The 14575-nt window shown below is 36.2% G+C and overlaps 7 protein-coding genes and 1 non-coding gene across 8 annotated transcripts; 5 read left to right on the top strand and 3 right to left on the bottom strand.

Moving 5' to 3' along the window:
* Positions 1–62: 62 nt before the first annotated feature.
* Positions 63–1046, top strand: TAD3 (Tad3p; the record flags this gene model as incomplete). The annotated part of the gene is made up of 1 exon (XM_003955181.1): positions 63–1046. One exon carries the CDS (start codon positions 63–65, stop codon positions 1044–1046), a length of 984 nt encoding a protein of 327 aa, XP_003955230.1.
* A 280-nt stretch (positions 1047–1326) lies between these two features.
* NMA1 (nicotinamide-nucleotide adenylyltransferase NMA1) lies at positions 1327–2592 on the bottom strand (the record flags this gene model as incomplete). Its single annotated transcript, XM_003955180.1, has 1 exon — positions 1327–2592. One exon carries the CDS (start codon positions 2590–2592, stop codon positions 1327–1329), a length of 1266 nt encoding a protein of 421 aa, XP_003955229.1.
* A 1032-nt stretch (positions 2593–3624) lies between these two features.
* KAFR0Atrna4S lies at positions 3625–3726 on the bottom strand. Its single transcript is given in 2 exon segments — positions 3625–3670; positions 3689–3726. It is a non-coding gene; the product is annotated as a tRNA-Ser (tRNA).
* Positions 3727–4889: 1163 nt separating this feature from the next.
* On the top strand, positions 4890–5492 carry REC102 (Rec102p; the record flags this gene model as incomplete). Its single annotated transcript, XM_003955179.1, has 1 exon — positions 4890–5492. The coding sequence occupies one exon, from the start codon at positions 4890–4892 to the stop codon at positions 5490–5492; it is 603 nt and encodes a 200-aa protein (XP_003955228.1).
* A 13-nt stretch (positions 5493–5505) lies between these two features.
* On the bottom strand, positions 5506–7236 carry SNU71 (Snu71p; the record flags this gene model as incomplete). The annotated part of the gene is made up of 1 exon (XM_003955178.1): positions 5506–7236. The coding sequence occupies one exon, from the start codon at positions 7234–7236 to the stop codon at positions 5506–5508; it is 1731 nt and encodes a 576-aa protein (XP_003955227.1).
* Positions 7237–7458: 222 nt separating this feature from the next.
* On the top strand, positions 7459–9126 carry CHS5 (Chs5p; the record flags this gene model as incomplete). The annotated part of the gene is made up of 1 exon (XM_003955177.1): positions 7459–9126. The coding sequence occupies one exon, from the start codon at positions 7459–7461 to the stop codon at positions 9124–9126; it is 1668 nt and encodes a 555-aa protein (XP_003955226.1).
* Positions 9127–9742: 616 nt separating this feature from the next.
* MID2 (Mid2p) lies at positions 9743–10681 on the top strand (the record flags this gene model as incomplete). The annotated part of the gene is made up of 1 exon (XM_003955176.1): positions 9743–10681. The coding sequence occupies one exon, from the start codon at positions 9743–9745 to the stop codon at positions 10679–10681; it is 939 nt and encodes a 312-aa protein (XP_003955225.1).
* A 282-nt stretch (positions 10682–10963) lies between these two features.
* On the top strand, positions 10964–14521 carry TFC3 (transcription factor TFIIIC subunit TFC3; the record flags this gene model as incomplete). Its single annotated transcript, XM_003955175.1, has 1 exon — positions 10964–14521. One exon carries the CDS (start codon positions 10964–10966, stop codon positions 14519–14521), a length of 3558 nt encoding a protein of 1185 aa, XP_003955224.1.
* Positions 14522–14575: the final 54 nt, after the last annotated feature.

The raw sequence follows: 14575 nt of genomic DNA, 5'->3' as shown, positions 1-14575 counted from the left end.
AACTTTCGAGATGACCTCGACGGTTTTTGAAACCTATTAGAAGAAGACACACTGCTATAGTTATGGTGAAGAAGAGGGCCAATCCATTGAGGATTGACTTTAAAAAAGGAATTATTGAAGATAAACTTCTGCAAATAAGGAATGAAGAGACAAAGGAAGTCCCAGATCTGATTCATATTTGGACCGTAGATATTTCACCAAAGGATTCCAAGAAGTTCATCGAACTGGTTAGATTTTTAGCCAGTCCCAGAGATCCAGTTTCTCTACTACATATTAAGAGAGTGAAGAAAAATGTTATTGGATCGAACACTTCTCTCATGGTAGCACTTTGTTCCATACAACTTTTCAATTCTAAGGATGAAGTCATACGAACGTTACAAGAATTCAACAGGGATTTAGTTTATGAAAATTTGACTTGTGAACATCAAGCACCACTACAGGGTCCCGGAACGAAAGAACAGGCAATAAGTTGGTCTGAGAAATATTGGCCACTTATCTGGCGCGGTAATCCAAACGATCAGATCTTAAATGACATGGAATTTGACATGTTATTTATTAAGGACATTCTCAAAAAAATATCAGAAAAATCTAAGGAAGAGTTGGCAAATGGAAATAAGAGACCTATTGTAACGGCATTTGTAGAACCTAGTAAGAAGGAAACTATTATTACAACAGATTCTTGCTGTACCACACCATTAGATCACAGTATCATGAACGGTATAAGAAAAGTTGCAGAAAACAACATGAAATATTCTAGAATGCATCCAAACACTGAAAAGACAAAAGATTCACCTTATTTGTGCCTGGGATACGAAATTTACACGACTCATGAACCCTGTTCCATGTGTTCAATGGCCCTCATTCATTCCAGGATAAAACGATGCATTTTTATAGAGCCAATGGCTCATACTGGTTCTTTAACGGTTAATAGTGGTGATGGCTACTGCATGCATAATAATAGACTCTTAAACTCTAAATACGAAGTTTTCCAATGGATAGGAGACGAATACAAAGTTCCCGCATTACCACGCGACACCTGCTGTTAGATACAAGAGCCATTTATATATGTACATAATTTGTTAACGTGATAATTCCAGTGTCCAAACACTTCTTATTATTCTTAAAAGAAAATGAAAGAATGGTACTCTTCCATTGGCTTGGTTTCGACAAGGTAAGACCCTTTTATCAGTATCAGTTATTCTAATGGTACATATCGCAAAAAAAGAAACGAAGAAGATTAATTGGTTAATAAGGAAGACATTACAGACTAAGAATCTATCATTAAAAAGTACACGTAGAAGTTCCATTATCTAGTTCATTTTAAAATTATTCTTTACCACCCATGACTTGCTTTACGGGTTCACTTTGATTAATATACAATTTGTGCTCTTGAATGTATCTAATAACCGAATTGGGTAACAAGTATTGTACCGACATGCCACGTCTTATGAATAGACGCACTTTAGTGGAAGAGATATCATTATAAATCAGTTGTTTTATGATTAAAATATTTCTTCTATGTTCATACATGATATCATGTGACAATAAGAATGAACGAACATCGGAACCTGTTCTTTCTACTATTAGACAACCATAATTACCTAAAATATGGTGCAAATCGTTATCAGCCCAGACGTTTGGTTCACCCATTGATTCTATTAAATCGCCACCTGCTAATAACATGATCTTTACACCAATTTTTTCACCAGTGGATGTCATAATACCACCTCTTTTCACGTTAATTTCATGATTGAAATGATCCAAGACTTTTGCTGTTCTTGTAAAACTTGATTGCAAGGATTCCCATGCATCGACCATAAGCCAGGACGAGGTTCTTTCACATGCCAATTCACACATCCTAACTCTATGATGAGCAGGCGCAAGACCATGCTTTTGATAAGTATCATTGACAGGAGAATAATAACCACCAACGACTTCAAATCTTGTTTGTTCATTGATTGCATCCAAAGCCATCTCAAACATTCTTAAATGCAAATAAGTTATCGGAGAGAATGAACCACATGCAACGATAACTAATGGTAATTTATTTGGATTATGCAACTTATTGGATAATCTGTGAGTTGGAAATTCATAATTTTCAATTGACTTAGCTTGTCTTACGATACCGTGAGGAACTTCTTCTAGGTCTGCAATTTGATTCTTTTGTACGCCAATTTTGATCGCTCTAATTTGCTCTTCAGTGTCTTTAATTAATTTTAATTTTTCTTCGACCGTTCTTATATCATTCTGTGATGCCGTTGTTGGAGCATCTTTATCAGATGAGAACTCATCATCATCATTAGAAGATATATCGGCTGATAATGGCTGAAATTCATTTTCATTTAATGGAATATGGTTAGATTGAGATCTATTTGAAGATCCAACGTGGGAAAATGAAGATTTATTTATTCTAGATTTAATTTTTTTATTCATTTCCAAATTGAATGGGGCATCAATGGATTCATTATTATCAGCAAGCACATATGGTATGATAGGATCTGAATTGGGTATTGAAGAAGTTGGGTCGGGTGGAGGGTTTAATTGTTCATCTTTAGCAGGAGGTTTGAAGTCTGGCGCTTTGGTCGGATCCATTATTGTTAAAGTAGTTTATTTTTTTTTTTGAACAAAAATTTCGAGAGATGATAAGATGTAGTTTATTTTTGAGATATGATGACAGTAGGAGAAATATATTAAAGTTGTTACGGTTTGTCGATTGTCGTTGTTTTTCTTATATAAGTATTTTTTTTCTTCCTCCAATGACGAAATTCGGATTTTCAGTAGAGTGAAAAATAGCGTTCGAATACAATGAATATATAAGTTTTGTGTGGGCTAATGCTACTATTAGAACTCCTACAAGTGCTTTAAATATCCATACTACTATTGAGGTGGCGTTAATGATTGACCAATGGTACTCACTAGAGACGCTAGCAAGGTGCGGTTTTGTGAGTTTTTTTTGCCATTCGTCGCCCCTGTGTCCGTGCGCTGCTCATAAATTGGATATAAGCTAACAACCATTTTGGCACCCGTTCTTGGTTGCGTAATCCGCCATCATACAGACGCCTGCAGTTTTTGTGGAAAACAGTTCGAACCGTATTTGGAAAGTGTTACCCTATTCATGAGGTAGAAGGTAGTAGGGCACACTTTCCCCATATGGAAACCATTTGATCTGGGCAAGTAACGAAAAAAAAAGAAAAGAAAATTGAATTGGAATAGGCAAACAAAAGATCCAAGAAGGGTAATCTTTACCAATTTTAGTGGAATTGGTGCTAGCTGAACCGGATAAATTTCTAATCGGGAACAATGCGATAGTATTCTTGGCAAAACTGCTGGCATTTATTGTAGTCTACATTTATATTAATCGGAGAATAATTCCGTAATAGAGATATATATTATTTCATGTCCATTGTACTTCAATCGAGCCGGAATAATAGAATACTTGCCGACTTGAATATGCAGTGCAGTTCTGTTGCAAGTATCACGTAGTCCTCTGGGATTCGGACGGGTGACAGAAAAAAAGGTGCTAATCAGAATCAGTTGGCTTGTTACGTTATTCTTTTCTTTATTTGGCTTCTGTTGAAGGAAAAAAAAATCAATTGGATTTATTCAATACGGTTAAAAAATTAGCGTCACAGACAGGATTCGAACCTGCGCAGGTAAAACCCAATGCCTCAACAGCTTTTTCTTTGAAATAGCAGGGCATCGCCTTAACCACTCGGCCACTGGGACGTCGCGTTGTTATTAGGAAAAGAGATAACATCATATTCCAGTACTAAATTCTAGCTTCCACCGCGTAAAAAGACACCGAAGTATTCTGGAGTAATAGGCATGCTTTTTTAGCGCATAATATGTTATTGTGTATTTCCTAAATAATCAAGAGTGCTAGAGAAGTTTATTTTAACCTAGTATTACACGAAGAGCTCACAGATAGAATAGCAATGAAGCTTACTATGTGAGGGCCGATCATTCTCTGGTAGACAGTAAATTTTCTCCAATACTTTATAAAAGGAGTATGAATTATGGGCTTCCTATTTGCGCCTTCTCTGTGACTACCAATTCCCTGCCAATGCTCGATGTGTATATTCAACTCCCTCGTAAATCCTTTATGGATACCCTCAACTTCATGTGATGATTACTGCTTTATCTAATTCTGTAGCCAGTCTACTTCACCACCTACCTTATGTGGCATTGAAGACGTTACCTGATTTGTTCTCATTGCCTATCTTTGTTGTGTTTATTCTTGATTACTATATTCTGGTACAACACTTCTTAGAGTAACGAATGGTGTTTAGTTTGATGAAGATTAAATATCTTGAAATACCAGACTCACTGCTAAGGATGCTACAACAACATGAGAATTATTGATATACTATGAGTCTCATTAACTCTTGCTGTGGCATGTCGAATAGTTACAAGATCATCTTAACTTTAACACATACAATCATGTGATATTACTTCAAATAACCATTATTTACCCATCATTATGCAAAATATTACACAGTAGAATTATATGTTATCCTAAATAGCAAATTTCCTTCTGTAAAACTTCTTTAACTGTCAAACTGTTGGTGAAAATTTCTAGAAAAACTAACCATTACGAAACCTACCTGAATGTGACGAGAAGATAAAAAAGTATACCACTTTTCAAATATAACTTGAAGGTTTACAGAACCCCCCAATGGACCGTACAATTCAATTCAATTCAACTTATTTTTCAAATAGGAAAACTCAAAAAGGTTCGCAATTCGTTGCAAATTGTAATTCGTCAGTTACTTTTGAATTAGCCGCGGACTCACTTACCAACACGATCTTCTTACCATCTGTCCAACCGAACAGCCTGCGAGTATGAAAATATATTTACTTTCTAATATTCTATTAAAAATACATTCAAAATGACTAACAAGTTCGTAAAGATTCTCTTACGCTTCACAACTACGGATGAGCCCATATGTCGTAATTTGATAGATCAATTCACTCAAAAATTGAAAATGTCTGCCAAGTTTTGGGAAGAGCATTTATTTTACCAAATAAATAACGTTATCCAATTGCCAGACAGCATTGAGTTGCAATTGAAATGCCAAATTCTTAATTCGGAGAAGATCGATTACCTGTTGCGGAAACCATTAGAAAATGTGACAGGAAATAAGTACTCGATATGTTTTAATATTGTGCAAAAACTGCAGATAAATATTGACATTTCTCTTTTCAGAGAAGTAACTTTAGAAAATATAACGACAACTTTCAATCAATATTTTGTTTCGTTATTAGCATCCCAGCTGGAATTGAAGTTTCCATTTGTCTTTTCTAAACTTGCGCGATCCAGGTTAAAAGCACAGGAAGATGATCTTTCCCCGCTATCACAATGCATAATTGGTTCAGCAGCCCTCCTTCCAAATCTACTTATGACGATGCAACGTGATACTACTGCAACGATAGTATATCAATTACTTGCGGGCGGTGGAAAAGCTAATTTCATTAACTTTCATTTTGCTTAGTATATCTAAACATCTAACGTTTCAATTCTTCTCTATTCCATATAGTATCTACAATTTTTTGAGCATCTTCATCAAATGTTTCTTTCAAATCCTCCAATAAATTCTTCTTATTTTTGAATTCTTCAATGTTATCAAAGATATAATCTACCAATTCGTCTTCGTAGACACCCAAATATTCTTTAACCAACTCATCAACAACCTTGGAACTTCTTAACTTGGAAATTCTGGACCTCAATTCGTCATCTTCAAAGGATAATATCTCACTAGTAATAGCTGGTTCAGTTTCTTCCTTTTCTCCTTCCTGTTCTTCACTTTCTTTCTCTTCTAGACCACCTTCCTTATCGGCTTCAGTCGATTTGTCAATCGCTCTTTTGAAAGCAAATTTAATTTTAATATGACCGGCTGCAAGCTCGGTTTTCTCATTCTTGATTGATTCTGAAGCTTTTCCAGTAGTAGCAACTGCTTCTGTACTAATACTGACAACGTCCATCGCATCACCGAATTGCTCTCTGTTCAATTTGTCTAGCCTCTCTTCTTCTTCCTTAAACGTTCTATGGCGATCATAATAAATGTCATTTCCTAGATTTTGGATCTCCTTCAAAAATAGAGGCCTTTGCTCAACAAGATGGGTCTCATAATTTGTTGCATGCTCAATATCCAACTGTAATGCTTTCATTCTTGGTTCAATCACTGTAGCTAAGTCTTTTAATAGAGACTTATATCTTTTTTCTGATTCAATTTCTGCCATTAAGTTCTGTTTCTGTTCTATCAATTTGTCATCGATAACATTTACCTCTTCCTCTTCAAAACTTACGTCTACATCACGTTCTTCGATTTGATCCTTTAAATGGCTTCTTTTAATACGTTCAAACATCTTCGTCATCTTCTCTTTAATCCTCCTATTTTCTTCATAGTTTTCTGAAATCAGCTTTTCCTTTTCTGTATTGATAACTCTTGTTCTAAACTCAATGATATCCTTCACTAATTGGTCCAACGAGTCTTTGGGAATATCACTTAGGGTGTTTAAGTCAACTTGATATTGAGTAGTATCTTCTACACTAGTATCATTAACGTTTTTTTGTTTTTGCAGGTCCCTAAGAAGTTCATTATATTTGGACAGGACATCACTCCCAATAGTTTCAAGATTAATTTTTGTGTTGTCTTCAACGAATGATCTGGTATTAGAGTCAATGTGCAATTGCAAAGAATTGAATTTTGCAGATAGATATTCCAAAAAGATTACGAAATTTGCAAATTCTGTATCCTTCGAAGAGCCTGACAATCTGATAAAAACGTTTTGAGATCCAGACGTATAGGAACTAAGAGTCGTCCATGCCTCTAACGCTGTCTCATACTTTGAAAGTTTTATACACTCAACAAAAAAATGTTCAATCTGACCGTGTGTAGCATTTGACGGCATTCCTTGAATGGATAGGGTGTGCAATTGTTGTTCTAATGAAATCGGTAGAAATTGCTGTAATTCCATATATTTTGATAAATTTGACGATTCAGACTTGGTTGACTCTATCTTATCACCAACACTCACTCCGTTACGATGGTCCGAATTTGAATCCTTACTATTCAACGTTCCGTTGCTCTTCTCCTTAGCATTCGATAAGGATTGCTCGAATTTGTATAGATCCGCTTTCAAAATTGGTACAAACCCACTTCTTTCCACCTCACTTTTCCAGTTTGCATCATTTACCAGAAACTTTAGTGGCGAAACATATATGATTTCACTCATTCTTGGCCAAGGACAGCTTGCTCTAACCTGTAAATTGCACTATTTCACTTACTATTTGTTTTCTCAACTTTTAGAGATGACTTACTTGCTTGTACGTACACGACGATTTTCCTACCTTTGATAGTTCCATAATTAAGAAAAACATATAATTCATGAAGGAAAATGCGTATCTACACTTTGTAGATATAGGGAAAGAAAGATCTGAAAGGAATAGCTAGAAAAATGTCGGAAGTCGAGGTTCTGCTTACTGTGGGCAAATTAGATGCATCATTGGCACTCTTAACTACAAAGGATCATCATGTAATTGAGTTTCCTACAATGTTGTTACCGGATGATGTTAAAGCAGGATCAATTGTTAAAATGCACGTAGAACAGAACTTGGATGAAGAAGCCAGACAAAGAAAGAAGTTCCATGAAATTCAGGAAACCATATTGAACAAGTATGGTCTACATAAGCCATTGCCACCAATTTCAAAAGTTATGAATGTTACACAGACAAGTTGTGTTCTCTCTTGGGAGCCATTGTCATTAGGTTCTGCTAAATTGAAATCATTGATTTTGTACAGGCAAGGCGTTAGATCAATGGTTGTTCCTAACCCATTCAAAGTGACTGCAACGAAGATATCAGGTCTTTCAGTGGATACAGAGTACGAATTTCAACTAAAATTAGTCACCACTTCAGGTCAATTTTGGTCTGAAAAGATTAAATTACATACACATAAGATGACTGATATGTCAGGTATAACTGTTTGTCTTGGTTCACTTGATCCAATGCTGAATATCAGCGAAGAACAGATTGAAAAGTGCTTGCAAGTCATTGGTGCTAAGCCATTACAAAAACATGTTTCCATTGATACCACTCATTTTATTTGCAATGACGAAGAAGAAGAGGATGCAGAACTTATTAGGGCGAAAAACAGCAATATACCTATTGTTAGACCGGAGTGGATAAGAGCATGTGCTGTGGAGAAAAGAATTGTAGGAGTTAGAGGATTTTATCTCGATGCAGACAAGAGTATTTTGAAATCTTATACTTTCCCTAAGGAACAAGAACTAGTTCCAAAAGAAGCAGAAGGACTACCTGCAGCACAATCAGAAGAACAAGCAGAAGAGCTCCCTGAAGAACAAGCAGAAGATCTTACTGAAGAACAAGCAGAAGAGCTTCCAGAAGAAAAAACAGAACTGCAATCTGAAGCGCAAGCAGAAAAACAAACAGAAGGAGAAGCTGAAGCACAAACTGAAGAATTACTCGAAGAGCAATCAGAAGAACAACTCGAAGAAGAACATGAGGCCTTAGAGGAACATGAGGCCTTAGAGGAACAGCTGCCCGAAGTTAGAGAAGAATCACCTTCTAATGTTGAAGAAGATGCGACAAAAAAAGAAGAGAATCTCACTGTCGAAGAGAATGAAGCATCACAACAAGATGCTAACGACCTTGAATCACTCACCGGAGCAGCAGAAGTCAATATCGAGGCTGAGAACCCCCAACTAGCTGAAAAAGCTGAAGAACCCTCCGTTCCGGTCGATGAGACATCTAATGGGGATGTTATAGAGAACGGGACTACAGGTTCCGATGCTGAACTACCAAACACAGAAAGAGAAGAGATAAATGAAGAAGCACAAGAAAAGTCTGTCATGCATAATGAAGAAATTGGAGAGAACATGGAGCAACAGATTGAAGCAAATAGCATAAGTGACGATGCTGGGCCTAACACTACCGAGCAAAACATGGACACTCTTTCTGCAGACCAAACTGAAGGTCTCTCCACAGAAGAAACAGACAATGCTCCAGAAGAACAAGAATCCACAACGACTAACAAAGCAGCCACCGTATCAAAAAGAAAAAGAACAAGAAGAATAAGAAGAAGGGTAAAAAATGATCTGATCTGACCTGACTGTCATGTGTCCCATCTCCCCGACCTCATCCCATCCAGACAGATATGTATAAATATAAATATTTAGTAATTAAAATAATTGAAACGCGTTAGATGCATTGCTTCGAACGGAACTGAGTTTTTTTTCTGTTTCTTGCACAGAATTCGACGTAGCGGGTCCGGGGATCCCGCGCCGGACGAGCCTCTCGCAATGCTTCATATGCGGATTTACCCACGAACCGGTTGGCTCTCGCTAAAAATAACTTGTCCATCGAGAAATTTTATTAATATGGTTTCGAGCAAAATGAAAGAGGAAAAAAATTTGATTCAGATTAGTTAAGCCCATTTTTCTTCACTATCTTTGTCCTCTTCTCTCTCACTGGCTGGTTCTTAGTTTCACTTTGACTTTTGTCTCATTCTTTTTATTCATATTTCGACACATATCATACATAAGATATATTTGGCTAATAGAAGATTTAAAAGAGTTTTAATAGTTTTTTTCTCTTTTTTCTCATCTATTTAAAAGAAAACTAGTGTACAACAAAAAAGCAAATCAAAATCTAATAGAGCTCATCCACGTACATTCGTTGTTTCTTTTCCTATTTCCACTAATACATCAATCTTTTACACACATGTTACAGGCTTTGGTCAAATGCAAGTTCACATCATTAGCATTCCTGTTATTAGCTGTCCAAACAGCTTCATCACAATCGTTGCTCAATAACTCCACCTACGTCTCACGAAGTTCTCTTTCTACGTCAACTTTACCATCGAGTTCTTTATTTCCAGAATCATCTACATCATCATATATTCCATCCTCTTCCTCTTCAGAACAAGAATCTTCTACATCAAAGTCTGAAAATATACTGTATGCTACATCTTCGAATACCACCACACAAGCATCTTCCACTAGATTAAACTCATTATCATCTTCCTCTTCATCAAGGCATATATCTTCCGTATCTTCTACATCATCGTCCACTTCAACTTCCAGTTCATATTCGAGTACAATAACATCATCGCCATCCTCTGACTCTGTAGCCTTTGCTCTAGTAACCACTGTGGTTCAAGGGAAGACTGTCGTTTCAGATCGTTACACTACAATAACGTATTCTCCAACTACTACCGCAAGCTCAAAGAAGACACATGGCCTATCAAAAAAAAGCAAAAATATCATCATTGGCTGTGTAGTTGGTATTGGTGTTCCATTGATAATCGCCTGTCTTGCTATTTTCTACATGTTCTTTATCAGATCAAAGAGAACGGATTTCATCGATTCAAATGGTAATGTTGTCACTGCATACCGTGCCAATAAAATCAATAGGCTCTGGAACTATCTTAGTGGTAAAGATATGGGTGACGAAGAGTACGATTCTAACCTACCGCTAGGCACTGCCACTTCATCAGATGAAGAATTCATGGCTGATTCAAATACTGGGGACGTCAGTAGAAGGCCTACAGAGAAACTAAACGGTAGTACAAGCCCAGCAGCTCATTCTAACGACTTGATGCTGGATGAAGAAAGGTTCTACGATGAAGATGGGAACGAACTGAACGCCAGAAATTACTGATTTCTCGCTCCGATACACATATAGCATATAATATTTTATCTCTTACATATCCTCATTTCAAGAATAATACGTTATCAAGATAATAGTCATTACAAAGACAGAAGAATACGCCATTTCTTCATCTTTCAGTGACTCTTGGTTTAAATAGTTGTTGATATATCGAAAGGTACGCATTTTTCCAATATACGGAGAACTTTTCAAAAAAAAGTGATTTAAGGAATTTTAGATATAAACAAAAGTATATAAACAAGCAAAGAAAAAAAGGGCCAATTAACTGAAAACATGTCTACGGTTCTGCCATTCCCTGACGAACTGGTTGATAAGTTATGCGAGGAGATAGCATATAATAAAGGTAAGATCAAACTTTCACAGTTATGGAACATATCTAAAAATTTCATGGTAATCAATGAGGATAATAATAAATCAATTAAAAACTTTATTTTCTCCTGCTTATCGTCAAATAGTGATGTTTTGATACATGAAAATGAGAAGATACTAGCAAAGAATGGAATCGATTTTGAAAAAATATTGGAAAATGAAGGGTCTATTAGTGTGTCAATTAGTGAAGATAAACTGTGGATAATATTGACTGGATATAGTAAAAAAGAGTCTAGCATAGGTAATATGCCCTTTGAACTTCTTTTAGAGATAGCCAAGTCCAAAGAAAATGGAATAAACACCATGGAATTGACTTCTATTACGAAACAGGACTCAAGAAGTATAACTGGCCGTATCAAGAAAATAAGCCATCTTATCAGTGATCGTCAAATTGTCTATAAGGGCCATTTGGTGAAACATATTACGTTAAAGAAGTTTGCGAATCTAAAAAGCCCTCCAGTCGACAAGCCATATGTCAATATGCGTGAACAATTCAGTAAAATAGTAGAGATTGTTAAGAACTCTAAAAATGGTATAAGACAAACGACTGATCTTAAGCGAGAGTTAAACTTTGATAAGGAAAAAAGACTGTCAAAGGCGTTCATTGCGGCAATCAGTTTTCTAGACGAGAAGGGCTACCTGAAGAAGGTTTATGTTGTCTCTCCTAATAACCCACGAATCAAGATAAGGTGTGTTAAATATCTACGCGATTACGTACCAGAGAATAGCAACAATAATTCATATGATGGTTATGAGTCCTCAAGCTCCGAAGATGGAGAAGATAACAATGGAGCTAATAAACTCAATTTAGAAGAGGAGGAAATGCTTGAGGGACTTGACAGCTTCAATGCTACTGGCCTGTTACAAAGTCAAAATGGTTTCATTATGGAAGAGCAACCTGCTATAGAAAAGGAAACTGTCACATTGAATAGATTTTACCCATTACAAAATCAAACCTTCGATCTTGTTGAAAAGAAAGGCCAAACGGGGTTGTCCACAATGGATACGATCAAAACATTGGTGGGAACTGATTACAAAAGGGCTTTTACCAAAATCAGTGAATTTTACATTGGAAGTAGTGGAAAAAAACAAACTGGTCAATCAAGCGATTACAATTTAACCAAAATTTATGACTTTGAAGGTAAAAAAAAATTCTTCAGGCTATTCACAGAACAATATTTTAATGAAATGACTAATCCTACCAGCCCTTTCCACTATGATGGCTTTTCAGGACTAAAATCACAAACGGCCGATATCATCTCATTGAATAAGGGGAATTACATGCCTTTAAATACGACCTTAAGGTTTGGTATTGATTCTAACAACAATGAGGTTTTCTTTTGGAATGGAGAGGATATTGGTACACTGAAAACGAATGCCATAAAAAAGTTAACCAAACAGGAAAGGAAGCGTTTAGAAGAACAACAAGAAGAGGAAAGAAAAGCCAAGAAGAGGAAACTGGAAGTGGCCGCCCCTGCAATGAATGAAGCGTCAACAGCATCCTCTTCTGAACAAGGCACTACTGGCACTCCCCTTGTTACATTGACGGCACCTAAGGTTAGTCTTCAAGATAAATCTGCTGTTAATATTGATGGGTTCACTGCAGCTTCATTAAGGTCGCTACAGAGACAGAAAACCATTTTGGAAGTGTTGAAAAGTGCAGGAGGTATATTATTTTTACGAGAACAATTTCTCGATGAGGTTTCGAGATTGATGAAATCAAGTACTTTGCTTGACAAGAAAACGGTGAATGGCGATATTGAGTTAATGATAAAAAGTCAAAAGTTGAATATACGCTACGAGCCTAAAGGAAGAAGAAGGTTACTATATTTGCCCAACCTTACCGAGGATGACATAATAAGGTATTTGACAAAAGAGAAGGACAAAAAGAAAACCAAGTTTAGTGATGTTACTCATAACACAGATATCTACTTTTTTGACCAAACGGCCAAAGATAAATTCAACAGAGGTACTAAGTCAGCCGAGAGAGTTCGTAAGTACCAAAACAAGACAAGAAAGAAAGCAACTGTATCCGATGAGGGGTCCACAGCTGGCAAGAAAAAAATACCAAAAGTGGGGTCCAAGAAAAAGGAAAAAGAAGCCCTCTTCTCTTCTATTCACGATGCTAATGTAGAAGAAACACTTGCAGCAAATAAGGAGAAAGTCAGTAAAGCAAGAATGGTTTTCCATGTAGCTAAAAAATCAGGTATTGAGGCCTTGATAATGTCTGTTGTCATCACAAAAAGTATTACCAATGAAATTCAATGGAGTAAAATTTCGCAGCTTTTCCCAAAAAATGCGTTAGATAACTTGAAGAAGCAATGGACTAAACGTAGAGTGAAAATGGGCCATGCTGGTTGGAAAGCTTATGTTGATAAATGGAAAAAGATTTTGGTTCTTGGGATAAAAAATGAAAAAGTTACATTGGAGCAGGCAGAGAACCTAGATTTACCTGTATTAATCAACTTGTGGGTTGATTATGAAAAAGGAAGAAATGATAAACCGGTCCTTTTATATCAGAATTATGAAGAAAACAGGAAAAGAAATACTTTTGTCAAAGATACTAGCTCACGTGCTTTACAAACTGGGCTAGTTATGTCTTCTATGATTCAAAGAGAAACTTCCTCTTTAAAGCAAACGTATACGTATGAATTAGAGAAAAAAATAGACGAGGACATTTCAGATAAGTTCACAGAAGGCCAAATCAGATCTGCTATAAGATCTATTCTCATAGATAAAGTAGAAACTGGAAAAGATGAAATCAGTTTATTGAATGAAGTTCCGAAAGAAGAACTGGATAAAATAATAATGGATATGGCGAAAGAGAAGCAAGTTTACCTGCGTGGCTCTAAATTAGCAGCGACAAGCATCGTAAAAGAATATTTAGAATTAAGGGGCTCATACCAATCTTTCCTAAACTCTGCCACCTACACGACCAAATTCGAAGAATTTTTGACTGCTGGTAATGGTATTGTCATTCACCAAGAAATATCTGATATTGCAGCTTGCCTATTGATTGACCTTATTGTTAATAGAAAGATAAGGCTTGATATAATTCCGATGCCAAGAGATATAGAACCGTTCAACTATACGACTAGACATTTTGAAATTGATACATTAACGCCTCCATTGATAGTTTCTGGAAATATTGGAGACAAAAGTTTGTTTGCGTCTAGTAAAAATGTACCAGTACCACTTGGAAAAGCCTATTCTAGATTGTGGATTGACTCGGACGGTTTACTTAGACAAAATATCTGGAAACAGCTAATCGCAATTGTAATAAAAGAAGTCATGTTTCACCCTGGTGTGACAGTAAGTAGGTTGGAGCAGCTCTCTCATAACATGATTTCTGAAATTGAACTGGATGAAATTTGTCAATGGCTCGTGAAGAAGGACATGTTATATGAGCTGCCTTTCAAGGGCTACTGTGTAAATCATCAGTGGTATAGAATTTTAGTTTGAAAGCAAAAAAAAGTCTGTAATAGTACATATTGAACCTTATTTATATACATATGT

The sequence above is a fragment of the Kazachstania africana genome, chromosome 1, assembly GCF_000304475.1.
Source record: "Kazachstania africana CBS 2517 chromosome 1, complete genome".
Classification (NCBI taxonomy): Eukaryota; Fungi; Ascomycota; class Saccharomycetes; order Saccharomycetales; family Saccharomycetaceae; genus Kazachstania; species Kazachstania africana.
The sequence above is the reverse complement of the archived record's forward strand: the minus strand, read 5'-3'. Positions and strand labels throughout refer to the sequence as shown.